The sequence below is a fragment of the Tuber melanosporum genome (genome assembly GCF_000151645.1).
Source record: "Tuber melanosporum whole genome shotgun sequence assembly, scaffold_62, strain Mel28".
NCBI classification, from domain to species: Eukaryota; Fungi; Ascomycota; class Pezizomycetes; order Pezizales; family Tuberaceae; genus Tuber; species Tuber melanosporum.
This window is the reverse complement of record NW_003299109.1, coordinates 441,446-463,046: the sequence shown is the minus strand read 5'-3', so window position 1 is coordinate 463,046 and position 21,601 is coordinate 441,446. Positions and strand designations below refer to the sequence as shown.

General features: G+C 46.9%; 2 protein-coding genes; both read left to right on the top strand.

Moving 5' to 3' along the window:
- The first annotated feature begins 4,215 nt into the window (after positions 1 to 4,215).
- On the top strand, positions 4,216 to 5,102 carry GSTUM_00009892001 (uncharacterized protein). XM_002840965.2 has 1 exon: positions 4,216 to 5,102. Exon 1 carries the CDS (start codon positions 4,306 to 4,308, stop codon positions 4,879 to 4,881), a length of 576 nt encoding a protein of 191 aa, XP_002841011.1. The 5' UTR covers positions 4,216 to 4,305; the 3' UTR covers positions 4,882 to 5,102.
- A 14,611-nt stretch (positions 5,103 to 19,713) lies between these two features.
- Positions 19,714 to 20,570, top strand: GSTUM_00009890001 (uncharacterized protein). XM_002840964.2 has 1 exon: positions 19,714 to 20,570. The coding sequence occupies exon 1, from the start codon at positions 19,792 to 19,794 to the stop codon at positions 20,365 to 20,367; it is 576 nt and encodes a 191-aa protein (XP_002841010.1). The 5' UTR covers positions 19,714 to 19,791; the 3' UTR covers positions 20,368 to 20,570.
- Positions 20,571 to 21,601: the final 1,031 nt, after the last annotated feature.

Genomic DNA, 21,601 nt, shown 5'->3' with positions numbered 1-21,601 from the left:
AACGTAAGTCCCTAGCCCTCTTGAGCCATCGCTGGAAACGTATCATACCGTTCTCATATTCTCTCACCCTAATGTAGGTTGTTAACCAAACTCTATGATAACTCTATGTTACCTAGGGATGCACGCGGGGAAAATACAGGCACACAGGGAGGTATCATAAGGAGACTGGAGTCTTGGTCGCAACAGCGGACTTTTTTTAAAAAAAAGCCATTAATCAAGGGTATCATACAACCGAATTCTCCAATCACTTTTTTATTTAAAATAGTTTCGTGATATTGTTCGTGCTGGGAATTTAAACTTGTTTTGTCTACTGCCTTACAATATGACCTACTGACACTTGGTTATTTTGATTTCATGCATTCCTAGTTATCTTGCCTTTTACCCCCCTCTCCGGTGTTTTCCCGTTTTTTTTGCGTCTCCATTCTCCGGGGATCAAATGCTATGGTACCGTATCATAGACAAGCATAGGGATACTTGAAGATAGTTAGAATACATGTATCGCTTGCAGGAGAGAGAAGAGCAGTTTAGGGACAATAGAAAGCAGAGAAAAGTGAGAATCTACAGACAGGAAAGCATGATCAATCTAAATCCAAATGCGAAATAGATATAGAGGAGAAGGAAATTAAAAACAAAGATAGTGACTAAGAAATCCTATTATAACAAGACTGGTGTAGCCTCTCTAGTTCGCGGAATCATTATAGGATAAAATCGTGAATCCCTACTTGACCACTAGCGAATTCCGATAGGTTTTGATACCTTCATGTGTGGCGAGTTGGGTTCCCAGGTTAGCGATGAAGGCTTCAGAGAAGCATTCTGAGTTGAATAAAGGAAAGGAAGGGGAAGACAAGAATGTCCGCAAGGTTGTACAATGCCGGAGCGAGGTGAGTGTGGTTTGGAGGAGGGGGAAGTGGTCTGTGGGACATATGGATGTACTGCGCCGATAGGAATGTTGAAAATGCAGCAGATAGCTATTTCTAAGGAAAACGGAAAGATTGTTCCTTCTTGGGATTAAAACGTGTAGTGGTTCACGGATTAGCGGGTTATCTGGGTGGGAGTTAGATATATACGTGAAGAGTGCTGAAGAACATAGGAGCACTAAGTAAGAGCCTAAACACCGGCAGTTAATTACGACAACGTCGCGTTGTGTCTGTCCGGTTTACCCTTCTCTGATGGCGGACGTGGCACAAGGTGAGATGTCAAACCATGAGACCTTAAGCTCTGCCCACCGAGACACGGTGAGTATTACAAGGCTATAGCTGTGTAGCCTTTCATTAAAAGCGAATGATATCCTGTGAGTGCTCACTTGGCAGAATGGCTCTACAATTGTTTTCTGGGTAGTATGACAATACCTCGGTTGTGAGGAAAAATTTCAGAGTATGGCTGAGGGCCGACATATCTCATTGCTCTGTTAGATTTACAGCTCTACGGTCCGTAGATTATTTGACTTTACTCCTGCACCTATGAAACTGCTCTAAGTGTTTATTTGACCGAATAGCTAATCAATGCAGTAACCGTATCAGCGAAACTCAAAGCTCACTGCCACACTTGTTCTGAGATCTCGCATCGCTAACACGAGTAAGGCCAAGAGGTTTTTAGAAATAGTTAGAGTTTAAAGTATATATATTTCCTCCCATCTTTCGCCACTAGATGATTATTCTGATACTAATAATGCTCGTAGTAACAAACGACAAAAAAGCTACAACCCCCACAGTCTAATCCTGAATGGAATCTAAACCCAACCCAACCCGCTACCATGCAATGCAATATTTAATGGAAAGAAAAACGAGTCAAGCAACCTGAAAAAAAGAAACGAATCTCATAGTACAAGCAAAAGCCCGCCGGTAACCTCTCCACCCTTACAAAACATCAATTCTCAATCCGCTTCCAGGGGCATACCAGACAACCTCGTTGTTATCTCCGACAGAAGTAACTTCATATGCCTTAGCCCCCATAGCAGGGCAATCGAAGGTCAAGCCGGAACCCTCAATAACTGTAGCCTCGCCCCACCCGGAAACACGGAAGGAACCCTTGAATTGGTCTCTGAAGGGTCTCTGATTGAAGGTGGCCCCAGCAATGTTCGCATCACCAATGGTGAACACTTGGATCTCCCCGGTGCCGCTGAACTGGGCTGGGTAAGCAAATGCCAATCGGCACTTAGACCCAGTAATACCCTCAGGGAAATCGAACTTGACGAAGGCTTGGGAGTTGTGCTTGTTGTCGACACGGGAGACTATCGCTTTGTTGGTCACGCCGAGGGGGGTGTCGGGGGTGTCTTCGTTGATGTTGACCACGGCGCTGGAGTTGATTACTTGCTTGACGTGGTCCCGGGCGACGAGGTTTTCCCCTGGAGTCTCCGCGGGGGCTGCGGTGGGGAGGGCAGTTGCTAAGGTAGCAAAAATAGCGAGGGCTGAGGAGAATATGGCAGTCTTCATTTGGATGTTTGTATTAGGAAGTTGATATTGAAAGTGGAGAGTAGTGGGCGTTATAAGAAACTGAAGACTAAAGATATTGTGAAGATGGTAATGTTGCTTTGGAGTACTTGTTAAGAGATTTCCAAGAGGGTGCTTTCTTCCAAGTCGCGGGATCTTGAAAAGTATTTATGTTACTTCATCTCGCTCACGATGTAGTACTCAAATCCTCAAGTCAATCATGGCGATGCCATTGCCGATACCATAAGACAATACCTGCACCGCCCAAGATGACTGTGGTTAGTATGATACATACTCATCCACCCTCCTGTGGGCATCGTGAAAACCTACGGGTTTTGGTAAACTTAGGGTAAGTTGAGGCTGAGGCGGTAGGTCTATACCGATATATCATAGGTTCCTTGTTTTTTCGTTCCAGGGATGGAGCAAAGAAGTGGAAATGAGAAGAACGACCCGAATGGTTTAATAGAGAAGTTTATTAAAAAAATAATAAAAAATAAAAAGGGCAACTATAAGCAATGAAATAAAAGCACACGGTAGTATGAAGCGCACAGCCAAGTCACAGATTTTAATGTTACCGATTCCCACACCTACCTAAATATTGAGAATCTTATTACATCAATCACCGATATTACTAGCAAACAGGACAGGAATTTACATCAAAAGCTAGGTATTTGCCGCCTATAGCTACAACCTAAGGAAGCAACAATCTAATCACTAAAAAAATTCTACATAAAATCGCAATTCCATATAGCTTTACCATTTCACTTTACACATTTGTTCCTTCCTATTTCTGTCCATCATTTCATGTCTATGTCTATTTCAAGTTATCAAAGAAACTCTGAATGTAGGTGGCACCGAATCATAAAGATTTCGCTCCAACATAAAGGTAGCTACAAAGTCACACACTCGCCGATGTTTCCAGCTCCATATAGCCCCCACATGGACAGATCATAGATGAGGGACTATATAGAGAAATATTTGTATATATCCGAGTGCCCATATGAATCACACTCCTACCCTATACTCAGCCCGCACTTCAGTCTAACTTCCGTCCAGGATACTGGCTCTTGTCAGTCTTACCGAATCACCTGTTCAGGGCACAAATAGCAAGGTTCAGTGGTTCACATGCCACAATTGCGCTGCGGTATTCGGGCACCGGTGGCTATCGCTCATCTTGTGTTTCCGGCCCTTTCCGGGTTGGAGATGTGAGAAGAGTAGCCTGTAGTTGCAAGCAAGAACCTGCTGTAGGGTTAGGGTTTTCACGAACCAGGTTCAAAAAATCAGCTTGTCCAACGTAAGCCCATTGCCCCAACGAGCCACGGAGGGAAATACGCCGTTCTCATATTTACTCATCCAAATGTAGGCTGTTGGCCAAAACTTTAATGCTATCATATTATCCTACCGGGGAATGCGCGCGAGAAAACCGAGGCACGGTGAGGTAAGGAGACTGGATTCTGGGCAACAGCTGACTTGAAAGCAGGGACCATCAATCAAGACTATATCGGACGTGGGACTACCATCACAGCCGTAACCTACCCTAAGTTTATCAAAACCCACAGGTTTTCGCGGTGCCCATAGGTATGGTGGATGAGTACTAACTACAGTCATACTCGGCGGTGCAGGTATTGCCTTGTGGTAGGGACAATAGCATCGCCATAATTGACTTGGTGATTTGAGTGCTGTACAGTACGGTGAGGGAGATGGAGTGACATAAATACTCTTCGAGATCCCACTATCTGGAAGAAACCACCCTCTCGGACATCCCTTAATAACACTCCAAAACCACATCACGATCTTCACAATACCTAATCTTCTAATTCTCACAACCCCCACTATCATCCACTTTTAATACCAACATCCCAGTCCAAATATCAAAATGAAGACTGCTATCTTCTCCTCTGCCATTGCCATTTTCGCTACCTTGGCCACCGCCCTCCCCACCGCAGCCTCTGCAGAGAACTCGGTAGAGAATCTTATCACCCGCGACCAAGTCAAGCAGGTGATCAGCTCCAGCGCCGTGGTCAACATCAACGAAGACACCCCCGACACCCCCCTCGGCGTGACCAACAAAGCGATAGTCTCCCGCGTCGACAACAAGCACAACTCCCAAGCCCTCGTCAAGTTCGATTTTCCTGAGGGTATTACTGGGTCTAAGTGCCGATTGGCATTTGCTTACCCAGCCCAGTTCAGCGGCACCGGGGAGATCCAAGTGTTCACCATTGGTGATGCGAACATTGCTGGGGCCACCTTCAATCAGAGACCCTTCAGAGACCAATTCAAGGGTTCCTTCCGTGTTTCCGGGTGGGGCGAGGCTACAGTTATTGATGGCTCCGGCTTGACCTTCGATTGCCCTGATATGGGGGCTAAGGCATATGAAGTTGCTTCTGTCGGAGATAACAACGAGGTTGTCTGGTATGCCCCTGGCAGCGGATTGAGAATTGATGTTTTGTAGAGGTGGAAAGGTTATCGTCGAGCTTTTTGCTTGTACTATTACTTTCATTCCTTTTCAGATTGCTTTCATTCTTTTTTCTTAAACATTGCATTGCGTGGTAGTGGATTGGGCTTGCATTTAGTTCGCGATCAGAGCATGGAGATAGTAGTTTTGTTGCCTTTCATTAGCACGAGCATTATTAGTACTAGAGTAATTATGTAATGGAGATATATTGGCGGAAATGCACACTTTAAACCGGAGCCGTTCTTGTCTGTTATTTGGCCTGACCCGTATGACCCATGAGAGATCGCGGAACAAAGAGTCATAACGTGCTTTGAGTTTCGCTGATACGGGTAATACGCCGAGTAGTTTCTGGGTCAGATAATATCCTGGGGTAGCTCAATTAGCAAAGGAGCGAAGCTAAAGGATTTAGCGATTGTAAAGCTGTGAACTTGATATCTCTCACGTATGATACCCGTCTGAGCATTTATCAGAACCCACAAGAGTTCAAGTGAGGATTTATGATCCCATCCTATGGTGAACATGTTTCACCGACACAGCGATCACACCGAACAATCCCTACTACGGAGGTATAGCTCATAAGCTTTGTATGTTCCACAGGCAGAGAGTTCAGCACCCTAGACTTGTGGAACATACAAAACTTATGAGCTGTACCTCCGTATGATAAATAGAACAGAGTTGAGCAAATCTATAATCCCGATGTTCCGAACAAGAAGTCTACCTGTACAGCTCGGTACGAGTCTACCATCAAGCTTTCGAAAAACCGGCCTTTTAAACTCATTTCCACCCCGCGAAGAATGACTCAAATTTCATTTGTTGTGGCCGTGAACCTGCAATCCTAGGTGGGAAACCCTTAGTCCTAGTGAATGAAAGACGTCAGCTCATATATGTATAATCCCGACAATGATGGCCGAGCACCGCTCTCGTTGGCAGCCGAGTCCGGGCATCACGGAGTATTGAAGCGACTATGGGGACAGGAACATGTCAGCCGCAGCTTGCCAGACAAGGCAGGCCGTGTTGGAAACCGTTCTCGCGGGATTGCGGGAGCGGCGAGGCTACCGCACCCCCACCAATTCGCAAGCTCCAAACCCGCCTCGACCGTACGAACACAAAATCTTTCACATCATCCTTAAGTACAGCTATGCCCTGCTTTTTCGGCATTCCCATAGAAACGTCCACATGCTCCACTTCTCCAAACCCTTTTCACCTCCCTCCCTTCCATTCCCTTCCGGATTCAACTCAAAATTCTCCTTGGATGTCATCACCGTCCTCGCTAGTATCTGGGAACCGAACACATACATTCCAATCTCGAAATTTACGGAATTAGCTTGTGCGGTTGGACCAGGATCTATCACTTCTACTCCTTTCCTTTCGGTAAATGGAGGACGATGTGCTATTCCTGTGGTTACCCGGTGACTTTTCGGTCTCTGCTGTTGGTTGTAATTTATTTCCTCCATAATAATATTATTACCTCAATTAAATTTTTATATTTAGATATAGATTTGTCATGATTTCCTGCTTATATGCCCTAACCCGTCTCCAATTTTTTATTGCTAGTCCTCTATCCTAGGACGATATACAGTATGCATTCTAACTCCCTTCAAGTATTCCTTTACTAGCCCGTGATTATTGAGGAAATGGCAATTCAACCACAGCCCTGTAATATTACCGTGGCTGGAAACCATAGATGCTGCCCGGCATGCTCGGGCTATTGTTCCGCTTGCTCGGATAGAGGATTCGGGGATGAGTTCTGGATCATTGCATCTGTGGAAGGAAAAGACGCATCCGCCGGAAGCAGTACGGGATAGTCAAAGGGGTTAATCCGAGCAGAGGCTACGAACGGTGGGAGCCTTTACAGGGCCGATGTTTCCTTTTTTTAGCATGGGGGTACGCAGAGGAAAGGGAGACTTGCGTGGACGAGGCTGGATGTGTGTGGGGATCGATGGAAAGATTAGAGGATGCCTCTTTTGCGACTTATATATACTCCTGTCTTTTACCGATTAGTTAGTTGGCCATGTTGAGCGATGGTGTGGAGAGAGTTGAATCAGAACGAGCGAATTTCCCCACCCGCGCGGAAGTGGTGCGCGGGCGATCGGAGCTCGTTTCGTTCCCCCCCCGTTGCCTTACTAATCATCGCTTCTATGCAGATTCAAAAGTCGTTGCGGCTTAAATAACGAACAGGGGGGCTCAGCGAACACTACACTAAAATTGACTTAGTAAGCCGCGATTATGTTTGGTCTGTTCGTTGAGCCCCTCTGTTCGTTGACCCCCCCTATTTTAGCCACTCTCGTCCACTCAAGTCTCCCGTTCCCGCATACTCCCGTGCTAATAAAAAAAAACGACAGGCTTCATGGAGGCTCCCGCTTCTTCGGACAGACGCGTGTTTTCCTTCCACGAATACGTTAATTCAAAGCGCTCCTCCGAACCTTTATCCGACCGAACAAGCGAAACGATAAACTGAGCCTGCCTGCCAACCTAACATACCGGTATCACACATACTGTACCCGACTCAGGACTTATAAGAACTCGCTAGTTGCCCCGCGAGTATTTACGATTCCGTCCCATCACTGTTCGGTGGTCAAGACGTACTATTCTTGTAGTTATGATGGGAATATTTAATCCTAGTTTTCGCCGTTATTTTGTTTCTTCCGTATAATAATTCTGAATTTAGATCTAGATTGGCCACAGTTCCCTGGTTATAAATTTTTGACTTTTCTCCATTTTCACTGATCCTATTCGGCACTGCTCTCTTACTTGTGATTCTGTTCTATGCATGTACTGTACGGTACTGTAACCAACTTTCAATATTCCGTTTCCCTATCCGTGATTATTGGAAAATCTACAGCTCAACCACAGTCCGGTGATACTTACCAAGACTCAATGGACAGAGATTAGTGTGCCAGGAATGTACCTCTTATGGTTTTCTAAGCTTATCTCTAGATCGAGATAAACCTAGCATAACAGTACTGATCCGGTATCGCCATGATACCCGCTATCAATTACTACTTATCTTACCCCCCCTATACAGTACTCTACGAGTACAGTACAGCCCTCTTGATGCCGGTACCCGCATTCGAGGCTACAAAAACTTGCGTTTGCTATCGTGTACTTCGCTAGTCCTCTAGACTCACCGGTACCCCTACTTGCCATGTCTAGCTGTGTTCAGTGTTTTCCCTCTCCTCCCTTGTTTTTGGTCCTCTGGTTCTGGATTTCATTCCACATTGATCCATCATCGCCGCTGCCGAGGCATAGACATCCGCATCAAATACACCAGGTCGCTAGTAGAGTCGGGACGGGAACCGGGGTGACAGGAGGAGAATGTCAATCGTCTAAATTTAGTTGGTCAGGTTGAGTGGTGTAAGATAACATACGAGTAACATCATAATAATATTATTATGATAACTGCCAAATCATTATCCAGCACAACCAATGAACCATCGCCACACAGCCACTCAACAACGGCATACGCCACACCCCAGACCACACAATGCTAAAAGTAGACACTAGTCCCACCCTCCGCTATCATACCCCAACAGAGTGAGACCATCCATCATTTCACACATCCCTACTCTCGAGTTCCCCAACTCCTTTCTCCATCCCCCGCCCAGGTGATCGGTCAAGATAGCTATAAGTTTGCCATCCTCGTATCCCAAACCTAGCCCGAAAAATGGAGAGTAGTGAAGAGGGGGAAAATTGATCAGGAGGGATGGGAAGTAGCAACTGACGTATGAACGACTGTGAAATTAAAGGTTAGACTATAAGGTAGAGGTCCGGGATGCCGAATATATTTTCTACGTGAACCAGGTTGGAGATCGCCAGGCGGGCAGAGAGCGCCCGGGATCTGGGACGGTAGGGTATATTTCTACCGGTCTTGCGGTCTTGGGAAATGGTCCGGAACCGCAAAGGGAGGTCAAGGACTTATTTTCACAATTTCTTATATTTCTTTGCACAGCGCTAACTTATGTCTTTTCCTTGAGCACCTCCTGCCACCTTTCCCTCTACAAGACCCAGCCGGTCATTGCACGAGCTTAGGGTATGACCAGCTCCTCTAGGTTAAGCTGATGCCAGTCTATATCCCTGGGAGACCTACCTCGCACGAGAATTGGGATAATTGGACTCTATGATGGGGTTTCCGGAATCACCTCGAAGGCAGACTTTCCACCCTTCTCTCCGCCGAGAGAAACAAAGGGAAAAATGACAGACCCTGGTGGTAGAGCCAACATGAACCTCATAGCCCGTTTCTAGATCTTACGGTACCCGGTAGGCTCCGAAGGCTTAGCCTCTGCCTGGGTTAATAACCTTTAGTAAAATCTCAGAGCTCAGGCGAAAATTCCCAGGTGCTGATGGGTGACTACTTACCGTAGAATCTTAAACCACTAAGTTACCACTTGGATTGTTGCAAGTTTGAAACCATGTGAGCAATAAATAGTACAATTGGCGCGAAAGGTAAAGGAATCTCGTATATGTCGGCGAGCCAATAGAACTACCATGAGAATTCGAAGAACCGGAACATAATTATACTAGGTTAAAATAAAATTTCCCCCAATGGAAACGGGGTGAAAAACACGCTAGAAGAGGTGCTTTCCTAGAGAAATGAGGGAATAAATATAGGACCTTATTAGGAGAAGCAATAGCTACGTCCTAGCACACGTTCCAACTATTGGAGTTCTTGCTAAATTGTATTGTGGCTACGAGTAAGGTGCATAAGAGCGGGAAACAAAGACTCAAAAACGTGAGTAATTAGTACTGCTCAGCTATTGTACTAAAAATTCGAAATCATGAGAAGAACATCGTGTACCCAGGACTTGAGTGAAAGGTAATTATCGCAGAATAGGAGGAAGCAGAATCTGATAGTTTAGCAGGCCTCGATGTTTGACCCTGTCTGTTGTATTATGTTGACGGTTAATTTTTGGAGGCCACAATGCGGAAAGACATATGACTACCAGTATGTTATATCCTGCATGGTATGGTAGTATAAAATCTTCGAATCATGCCCTGGCGTCCTGACGATTTCCATTCGCACACGGAAACATGGTACAAAAGTAGAGAAACATTGATCCTTTTCACGAGCTCTTTCACATCTTTCTAGTTCCTCCTGGGAGTCCGGAAAATAATTATCAAGTGTATATGCCGCCGTGTAACCACCGATAACCCCCGAACAGCCTATCCGGCGTTACCTAGGAAGTTTCAACAAATACTGTTGTTGCGGGTCCGGCAATGTGTGGCAAAGAGGGGCAACTGGAGTTACCAGTCGGGCCCTGTGGTGATTATAGAGGAGGTAATTTAGGTGGAGAAATATTTGTCGCTATGAATGGGTACGGTATCCAAGCTAAGGCGCCTATGACAAGTGTGAAATCCTCATGAATTTCGGCGGAACCACTCATAGGGCGAGAAATAACTAGTATTGGTCTTGGGTCTTGAAAATTTGAGGCTCTTATCAACAACAAAGAGACGTAGGGATTGTGGGGGCCAGTTGTCGACCCACAAGGTTCCGTTATCTTGATTTCCCCATTTTTCATCCCTTCGCTCTACTTTCATCCACCGAACCAGGAACTCAAGAGTTCATCCCCTGAAACATCACGACAAGCGGGAAAATGTCACATATGGACGATGCGACCAACTCACCAGACCGCATCGGTACTGTGAACTTTGGCGAGACAAATCAGAGGTGGGAGATTCTAGCGTGGTTATCTCCAATCGGGCCCAGAATCCGGCATCAAAACATTCGAACCCGCCGGGACGATGACGTAGGGAAATGGCTACTGGAAACCGACGAATTTCAAAGGTGGTGCGTTGGTGCTTCAGAGGGTGGATCCAGGCGTGCGACTCTATTTTGTTGTGGTGATCCAGCAGTCGGTAAGACATATTTTAGGTGAGGTATGATAGACGGTCCTAGAATGGCTAAATGATGGGTTACTAATGAGTGGCGGTTCTAGTTCGCTGGTGGTAGATAGGTTATGCGATAAGGCCAAAGAGCAAAATATTGCTGTTGCGTGCTTCTATAGTACGTTGATTTCGCGGCGCGGGAGGAGCAGTCTCCAATAAACATACTCGGTTCGCTACTTAGACAAATTGTCGGGGGGTTGGAAAGGATCCCGGAGGAGATAAATCGGACCTTTCAAGATCACAAAAATGCCATGGGTGGAAGGCGACTAAGAGTGCCCGAAATTGTGAAGATGCTGCGGACGGTCACATATTTGCAGCCGACATTTCTATGAGTTGATGCACTAACCGAATGTGTGGAAGCGCATCGACTTGAGACCCTAGATTCCTTAAGACACATCCTCGTGAAGTGCCCAAACACACGACTATTCCTAACCGGGAGACGGCACATCCAGGGCGAGATGGAAAGGTATTTTTCTGGAGGGGTGGCAACTTTATATGTAAAACCGAGTTGTGATGATATCGTAGGATATATCCAGATGAGATTGTGTAGGGATACATCGCTATATGCGATGGATAGCTTTCTAGAGGCTGAAATCATCAAAGTCATCACCAAGAATATTCCTAAGACGTAAGTGAGCAATATGAAGGAATATATTTTTATAATTATCGCGAACAAAAAAAACACAGATTTCTACTTGTTTCACTGACCATCGATACTATCCTTGCCGAGCCCACCGCATATGGAAGGCGGCGGAAACTCCGGGCAGTGACGGAAGGCTTGGATCTGGGGGATGTTTATGATGCCACCCTAGTACGGATAAAGGAGCAGGATGAGGAGAAAGCAAGGCTAGGGATGGTAGCACTTATGTGGATCTCACATTCGGAGCGGTTGTTACGACTAGATGAACTTCTCCATGCGCTAGCAGTGAGGATAGGATCGACAGATCTCGATGCTAAACGGATACCTTCGGTAGAGACATTGTTGAGCTGTTGTTCAGAGCTTGTTGTGGTTGATAGGGAGACTTCCACTGTTCGCTTGATCCACCTTACTCTGCAGGAGTACCTCTACGCCTGCCGCGACCATTTTGGTGCAGCTCACTCGATAATGGCAGAGACCTGTCTGACATACCTCAATTTTCGGACAATTAAGGAAATCCTGCCCACACGGTTTGCTCACCCAGGGTCAGCTACCTTCCTCAACTATTCTTCATTATACTGGGGGGTCCGTGCGAGGAAGGACACTTCAAGAGACGTGATACCACTTGCGCTCAAACCTTTTAGCCAAATTGAAAGTCATATATCTACCAGGTTGCTTTTGGCGGCAGTCACATCGAGAACTGGTCGATATAATGGTAGTATCCCTACCAATGGTGCTTTGATCGGGTTTACGGGGCTACATTGTGCATCAGTTTTCGTCATTGTTGAAATCGCCGCTACTCCCATGAACCAGCCAAATTCCGGTCCCAACAAAAAGGATTTTCTTGGTATTACCCCGCTCATTTGGGCCGCGATATGTGGGCAAGAGGAGATGGCGAAGCTGCTATTAGAACATCGGACTGTCATCCCCGATAAACCGGATAGTTGCTTTCACCGGACGGCAATATCATGGGCTGCTGCAAGTGGACATGAGGGAACAGTAAAGCTACTTCTTACCCGGGCATCTGCCAAACTCGATAGAACAGATGGGTGGTGGCGTAAGACTCTGTGGGCGGTGAATATGGTTCTGGGAAGAAGATATGTCAACCCTAATTGGCCAGACAAATACGGCCAAACACCAATATCGTTAGCTGCAGAAGAGGGGCACAAGGAGGTGGTGAAGTTGATGTTGGGAAGGAAAGATGTCGAACCCGACGTGACTGACGGATACGGCCGCACTCCTCTGCTCTGGGCCTCTAGTAAAGGGCACGAGGAAGTAGTGAGGCAGTTATTGGAACGGGGGGGGTTGGAATCGATGGGCAGGATAAAAATGGTGAAACATTGCTTTTCCCAGCTGCCGAGAGTGGATATGAGGGAGAGGTCGCATTGCTGTTGAGAAGAAAAAATATCAACCCAAACACGCCTGATAAAGATGGACGGACTCCACTCCTTTTTGCTTCCGTGCAGGGACACGATGCATTGGTGAAGCTCCTACTAGAACAGGAAGATTTCGACCCCAACATTCCCGATATAACCGGTCGGATGCCCCTCTGGTTAGCTCTCGGCAAGGGACATGAGAGAGTAGTAGACCTACTGCTAGAAAGGGAAGACGTCAACCCCAATATTCCGAATAATCGTGGCCAAACACCCCTCGCGTGGGCTGTTGAAAATGGGCGTGATGGAGTAATGAAGCAGTTGTTGGGGCGGGAGGACGTAAACCCCAATATTCCAGGCAATGATGGCCGAACACCGCTTGCATGGGCTGCCGAGCGTGGGAATGATGGCGTAGTAAAGCTCCTACTCGAGCGGGAGCATGTCGACCCCAACAGTCACAGCCCCAACAAAGCCAGTCAGCTGCCCCTCTGGTTGGGTCTCAGAAAGGGGAATGATGGAAAAGTGAATCTACTGTTGGGGCGGCAAGACTTCAACCCCAATATTCCAGATAATTATGGCCGAACATCATTGTCGTGGGCTGCAGAGTGTGGGAATAATGGAGTAATGAAGCTGCTATTGGGACGGGAAAACGTCAACCCGGATATGCCAGACAAGGATGGCCGAACACCGCTCTCGTGGGCTGTCAAGTGTTGGCATGTTGGAGTAGTAGAGCTGCTGTTAGAAAGGGAAGACGTCAACCCCAATATTCCGAATGATCGTGGCCAAACACCCCTCACTTGGGCTATTGTAAATAGATATGATGGAGTAGTGGAGAAGTTGCTAGGACGGGAAGATGTTAACCCCAGTATTCTAGGGAGTGATGGCCGGACAGCGCTCTCGTGGGCTTCTATGATTAACCGAGTTGATGCAGTGGAGCTACTATTGAAACGGGAAGACATCAACCCCGACATGCCAGACAAGGATGGCCTCACACCGCTCTTGTGGGCTGCCGAGTATGGGAATGAAAGAGTAGCGAAACTCCTATTAGATCGGCAAGACGTCAACCCCAATTCACTCGACAATGGTGGCCGAACACCTCTCTTTCGGGCTGCGTGGCACGGGTATTGGTTAGTAGTGGAACTACTGTTGGAACGGGAAGACGTTAGCCCCGATGTGCCTGACAATTATGGCCATACGCCGCTCTCGCGTACTGCATGGTGCGGATATAGCGCAGTAGTGAAGCTACTCTTGGGGCGGGGAGGCGTTAACCCCAATATGCCAGATATTCGTGGCCAAACACCGCTCTGGTGGGCTGCTAGGGATGGGCATAAGAGCGTAGTGAAATTACTGTTGGAAAGGGAAGACGTCAACCCCAATATCCCGAACGATCGTGGCCAAACTCCCCTCTTGTTGGCTGCCAAAAACGGGCATGATGGAGTAGTGAAATTGCTGTTGGAACGGGAAGACATCAATCCCGACACGCTAGACAATGATAGCCACACACGCTTTCGCCGGCTGTCGAGTATGGGCATGACGGAGTATTGAAGCAACTATTTGGACAGGGAGATGCCAACCGCAACATGCCAGACAATGCCGGTCAGACATCACTTTCATGGGCTTGGCGCAGCGGGCTTGGGAGAGTAGCGAAGCTACTGCACCCCTCCAATTCACAAAACCCAAATCCGTCTTGACCCCACAAACACAAAATATTCCTCATCATCCTCAAACACAGTTATGCGCTGCTTCCCCAGCATTCCCACAGACACACCATAATCCCAGCCAGCCGCCCCCCGCCCTCCAAACCCCTTTCACCTCTCTTCTGTCCCTCCCCTCCCCGATTCAACTCAAAATTCTCCCCGCGGGTCGCTACCGTCCTCGGTCGTAGCTAGGAATCTAACATACGCGTACCAACTTCAGAGTTTACGGGCATTTGCTTGTGGTCGAGGCAGTTTTATAATTTTATCCTTTTTCCCCCTGTGCATTGATGAAGCTGTACTATTCTTGTAATCAAGGCATTTTTCGGTCTCCTCTCTTGTCTGTAATTTATTTCTTCCATATTTCAATTCTTTTTTCCAGATTCAGATCGGCCACTATTTTCTGCTTATTTATCGTAACCTTTCTACATTTTTCATTGCTTCTAAACTAGTCTTCCATCTCCTTGATTGATGTATGCATTCTAACTTCTTTAAATATTCCTTCACTCGTTCGTGATTATCGGAGGAACGGCAATTCAATCCCAACCCCATGGTACTTTTCATTCCTTAGTGAATATACCTTAAGTTGCCATGCTTGAAGGTCTTACAATGTTCCACATTCATTCACAGACCCGTATAAACTTAACAGAACGACGCCGCCTATACATGACATAGTCACAATTAACCCAACGTAATTTAAATCCTTACCCAGCGCTCCCACGCTCCTGTACCCTCTCCACCCACGCATCCGCCAATTTACCGTTGTGCCTGCAGGAGACTGAACTTCCAGAACTAGGTGCGCCCCACGCACTGGCAGAACTGGAAGCGGGACTAGCAACAATTATAAACTTCTCCGGCCTTATCGGGAAAATCCATGTTGCTATGGATGCATGTTTGATGATTACCACTTGTCCTAATTCTACATGACCCGAACTAGGGTAATCAATCGTTAAACCTTGCTTACCGACCTTCCGGTATGGCGTAGGGGTAGGAGTTTTATGGGATCATGGTTACGCACGAATTGTCGAGTCTAAATGGAATACATTTGATTTCTTTTTCGTCTTCCAGGTCATGGTGGATGATTACATGGTGGGTGGGCGATCAAGTGTACCTCTGTACCCGGACTACGATAAAATGCCTTTTTCGTAGCAAGGGCGTTGATTTCGCGGCACGGGAGGAACAGTCTTCGAGAAGAATATGCTCGGTTGACTACTCGGGGAGGTTGGCGGCAGATCGGAAAGGACCTCGGAGGAGATATGTGGGGCCTTTCAAGATTACGAAAGGGCCGTGGGTGGAAGGGGACAGCTAGTGCCCGAAATGCTGAAGATGCTGTAGGCTGTCACATCTTTACAACGGGTATTTACATGTCTCTATGGGCTTGACGGATGTGTGGAAGTGCATCGACCGGAGGTTCTAGATTTGTTGAGAAAGATCCCCGGGGGTGCACAAACACCCAACTATTCAGAACTGGAAGACTACACATCCGGGGTAAGATCGAAAGGAAGCTTGCTGTAAGAGTGGCAGATTTTTTCCGTGAAACCCGATCACGGTGATTACACCGCTCATATGGGATTAAACATAACTGTTTGTGTGTGTATTTCCTCATGGATGCATATTATTCCTGTATTTAGAGATCATATCCACCCTTGAATCGATGCGCTTCCCAACTTTTTCCAAGTTGTCCGTTGAACACATCCACCCTTACTTCCGCACGAGTGTCTTACCTGAATGCTAAGAAACACCCGCTGCCAGCATTCGCTATCAATACGGGCCACTCTATGTAGGCAAGAGGGGGCAGTAAAGTTGCAATTGGCCCAGTGGGCTGTCGTCCCCGACAAACAGGATAATTGCCTTCGTCGAGCAATGCTCTCATGCGTTACCGGGAAGAAAAATAAAGGAATTTTGTGGCTACTTCTTGGCCGGGTGTCCTCTAAGTCTGACGGCACGTATGGCCGGTGGGGTAAGATTTTATAAGTAATGAACGGAGCCATTGAAAGAGACAATTTAAACCCAACTGGAGGGACAATACGGCTAAACGCCAATCTCGTTAACTTCCGAAGAGGGGCGTGAGGGGGCTGTGAGGCTGCTGTTGGGAAGAAAAGAGGTTAAACCTGAAGCAACAGGCGGGTACGGTGGCACACCTCTCTTCGGGGCTGTTATTGAAGGCCTTGAGAGAGTAGTAAAGCTGCTATTGCAACGGGAAAAAGCCAAAACCCATAAGCCGGATAAGAAATGATAAAACACTACTCTTTTCGGTTGTTGAAAGTAGGTATGAGGGGGTGACGAGGATGCTATTGGGAAGGGGGGGTACCAACACCAACGCTCGTGAAAAAGCCGGCTAGACAACACTCTCGTTGGCTTCCCAGAAGGGGTATCAGGAAGTGCTGAAGCTCGTAATGGAACGCGAGAATGTCGGCACCAAAGCAAACCCAACAAAGAGGGGTTAGAAGTAGCCCCTGCTGGCTGTAGATAGGGGCATGATGAGTTGCGGAGCTACAAGTACTATGGGACGGGAAGACGTCAACCCTGATATGCCAGACAACGATGGCCAAACACCGCTCCAGTGGGCTACCAGAACTGCGCATGATGGAGCAGTGGAGCTACTATTGGGACGGGAGACATGCGCCCCAATATGCACGATCATATTTTGGCAGAACACTGCCTGCGGCGCTATTAATGGGTATGGGGGGTAGTGAATCTCATATTAGAAGGAGAGGATGATAAACCCCATATGCTAGACTAAGCTGGTGGGACGCCGCTCCCGTGGGCTTCGTGGAGGTGGCGTGAGCGTGTGGTGAAGCTACTGCGAGCCAGCTATTCCGTAAACCTCCACATACTTTAACCCTAAAAAGGCATTTTCTTTCCCACCATCCTTGAACACCGCTATGCGCAACTTCTCCACTCCTACACACACGTCCATATTTCCTTCCTACCGCTTCCACCTCCCTACAGCGTACGACAACCCCACACCCATAGCTGTCTTTTCCTTCTTTCCTTCAGGATTTCACTTAAAATTCTCCTTTGAAGTCATTTCCGCCCGTAATCAAAGCTTAGAACTCATATCATGATACATACCCACCTAAACCTTTAATTGGGATTCGCTAGTGGTCAACTGTGGATTTACCAGTTTTTCGTCTTACGTTTGTACTTTTAAACAACAAGGATTACGGCAGCAATTTAGACAATGTTGACTTAGGCAGAGCAAAGATGTAAAGATGAATTTCAATATCCAAACTGGAGAAATATTCTCACAAAGAACGATAGGGAATAAAATATAACGGGAAAGACTGCAATGACCCAAATGCGAGTAACGGAGGCAAGAGAGACAGATTGGATAACAAACAAAAACAACTAACAAGGGAAAACAAGCTGCCTTTTATCCTCCCCGAGATCATACTGATCTGCTTCCCCATACTTCCAGCGTATGCCGTGTTCTCTATCACATTTGGTTTCATTATTGCCCATTGTGCCGCTCCGGCCGAGGATAAGTGAATTTGACTGAGGGTATACTCTGGTCAAGGACATTCAGCATTTCCATATGATAGGGGTAACACCCTAATATGGAGTTGTCACAGGTATCGTCGCAGATGTTGTCGCATATGGTGTTTGATGTGGAGGGCTAACCAGTAGTCGAACATTGAGACGTCGGAGTAGTTAATACCAAAAGGGTTAGGGTTGTGTGGTCATTGCCATAAGGGAAATGTGCGGTGAGCAGCCAAGAAACACTTCTGTCCAACATGTACTCGTGTGTGTGTGCGAGTGAGTGTGCATTATTCTTGTTATTATGGAATATCTCAATCTCAGATTTTTGTTTTTGTTTTATATTTTCCGTTTATCTATTTTGCATTCAGATTTTGACTGGTCATAATTTCCTGTATGTTGATGCAGACATTTCTACATTGTTTATCGTCCTCAGCCCCCCTTCCCTCTCCCTCGAGCGATTTATGCATGCCAGCCCCCCTCATGTATTCCTCCCCTCGTCCGTAATACTATACTAACTTATCCCTTGGGTGGTGTGGAGTAGTGGGATTTTGTACCGGGCACCGAGAACCAAGGGTAGCTGTGAGATAGCTGTTGGTAACGATGTTGGACTTTCCCCATCATAACTGACTCAGCACATCTAGAGCGGCCGAATTCCTAGCGAATGACAACACCCAACTCATTTCATATCCGGCTCAGCCTGCCTGGCAACGATTTTTACTGTTTCACACCACCCAAGGGAGAACACTTGATCCCTGGAAAAACGGACATGTAAACGAAAACAGAAAAACACTACTCGAGTAGACCGCGCTCTGGAGTCATCTGTTTCCTCATGTCCCTTGCTCCATGTAGTTCTGACATGGACAGATACTTGTTTAAGGACTAATTGGCGAAAGGTCTATGAGTATCTGAGTACAGTACCCATACAACCATACAAAACTGTCTTTGGGCTGTGCTTTGGTCTGACTTTGGTCTGACTTTGGTCTGACTTCGGTTCAGGATGCTATTTATGCTCGTATCAGTACCGTACTACTTACGGTACTGAATCTCCTTGCCGGGATGCAACCAGCAAGGTTCAGGGCACATGCCACAATTGTGCTGCGGCACCTGAGCACTAGTAACATCACTCATGTCATGTTTTCAGCCCATTCCAGGTTGGCGATATGATAGGTATCACAGATGGTACTTTATCATACTCGGTATTCGGTACCAAGGCTAGGGTTAGGGTTTCTAGGAACCTTGTCCAAAGAATTCAGCCTGCCCAACGTAAGCCCTTAGTTCTAATGAGCCACCGACGGAAGGCGCGCGCCGTTCTCATATTTACTCACTCAAATGTAGGCTGTTAACCGAACCAGTGCTATCTCATCTAGGAAAGCACAGGCACATTGGGAAGCGAGGAGACTGTGTTCCGGGCCGCAACATTTGACCTAGGGAAAGAGGACCACCAATCAAAGCTGTGTCGAGCGTAAAACTGCCACCACAGCCACAACTTACCCTGATTCTATCAAAACCCCCAGTTTTTCGCGATGCTCACCAGGAACGGTGGATGAGTGCTAACCATAGTCATCCTTGACAATGCAGGTATTGCCTTATTGTACCGGCAATAGCATCGCTACGATTGACTCAAGGATTTGCGTCCTTCATAGCGAGATAAGGTGACATAAATACCCTTCGAGGTCCCACGATATTGAAGAAACCATCCTCTCGGACATCTCTTAACAGCACTTCACTTGAAAGCCACATTACCACCCTCACAATATATTTTCAATCTTCCGATTCCCACAATCCCTATCATATTATCATCCACTTTTAATACAGACTTCCCAACCCAAATATCAAAATGAAGACTGCTATCTTCTCCTCTGCCCTCGCTATTTTCGCTACCTTGGCCACTGCCCTCCCCACCGCAGCCCCCGCAGAGACCTCGGTAGAGAATCTTGTCACCCGCGACCAGGTCAAGCAGGTGATAAACTCCAGCGCCGTGGTCAACATCAACGAAGACACCCCCGGTACCGCTCTCGGCGTTACCAACAAAGCGATAGTCTCCCGCGTTGACAACAAGCACAACTCCCAAGCTCTCGTCAAGTTCGACTTCCCCGAAGGTATTACCGGGTCTGAGTGCCGATTGGCATTCGCCTACTCAACTCAGTTCAGTGGCACCGGGGAGATCCAGGTGTTCGCCATTGGTGACGCGAACATCGCGGGCGCGACCTTCGATCAGAGACCTTTCAGAGATCAGTTCAAGGGTTCCTTCCGTGTTTCCGGGTGGGGTGAGGCTACAGTCGTTGATGGCTCCGGCTTGACCTTCGATTGCCCTGCTAAGGGGGCTAAGGCATATGAAGTTGTTTCCATTGGAGATAACAATGAGGTTGTCTGGTATGCGCCTTGGGGTGGATTGAGAATTGATGTCTTGTAAAGGCGGAGAGAGGTTGTCGGCGAGTTTTTGCTAGCACCATGGTTTTTATTTCATTCTCCTTGGGTCGATTGACACTTTTTTCTTCCTCTTAAGCATTGCATTGCGTGGTAGCGGGTTGGGTTTTCATTTCATTCTGGGATCCGAGGACTCTGGTTGCGGTTTTATTGGCTTTAATCAGCATGAACACGATTAGTATTAGATCATATAGTCGAGATAGATTGGAGGAAATATACACTTTGAACTTGAACCTTTTCTAAAGGTGATTCGGTCTTACCTATGAGAACTATGAGCAGTTGCGGAACAAGAGTCACAATAGGCTTTGATTATTGCCAATACGGCTACTGCCCCGATTGGTTGTTGGGTTAGATAATCTCCTAGTAGTGGTTTAACTAGTGTAATTTAGGTGCGAAGCTAAATCATTTATCGACTATAGCCGCGAACCTAACCTATCTCACATACCCGTCTTAGTGTCTATGGGGAACACCGAGTAGCCGAGTCAGTAGCTTTACTATCTTGGACAATGAGGTACGGCTGTACGAGTACGAGTACTCTCTCTAAGTTCTATTCCGGATGCTGTTAGGAATAATATTGTCATCCCCAGCACGGTAGCTCAAGCTGCTACTCGCTGAGATGTAATAATCTACCGCTAATCCGTTTCAGGATAGAACCGGTAGATTAAGCTGGATTAAGAATATTTGTCCACCACACGTGTAACGGTACTTGTACCCTAGTACTTGTACGAGTACTGGTACAGTACAGTTGTACCGCCTTAACCAGCGAGATTAGCCTACTGCTACCGCTGCACTCGTACCGGCACCCCAGAGGCTTTTGAAATCACTACCCTCGAGATCCCCGCAATCTCCAGATCCTAAATCGAAAGCTCCCGAAAGGATTAACCTTTTCCCGACGCTGTATAACATTGGCCCAGTGGACTTGTTTGAACTTGCTAACCGATATTCGCCATTTCGATAACCTGTAAAACAGAACAGTGCACTGACGGGGGGATTTCCGTTGATAATCTCATAGTGAAGTTCAAGAGTTTTTACGGGTATGATACTCAAGTATCATACATTGAAATACGTAAGGGCTTTCTCGGTAATCTCTCGAATTCGCAACAAAGCATCTTTCGCTGACCCTGTATGGCCAAGAGCAGGTCTATTCTGGAACATCTTGGATGTTTTCACTTCGGTTCATACTTTATTCCGAGGTACTGGGGACAGGCAAATCTCGCCGG

What these genes read in the sequence shown, in the direction of transcription:
- GSTUM_00009892001 (XM_002840965.2), top strand. Translation starts at nt 4,306, where the DNA reads ATGAAGACTGCTATCTTCTCCTCTGCCATTGCCATTTTCGCTACCTTG.
- GSTUM_00009890001 (XM_002840964.2), top strand. Translation starts at nt 19,792, where the DNA reads ATGAAGACTGCTATCTTCTCCTCTGCCCTCGCTATTTTCGCTACCTTG.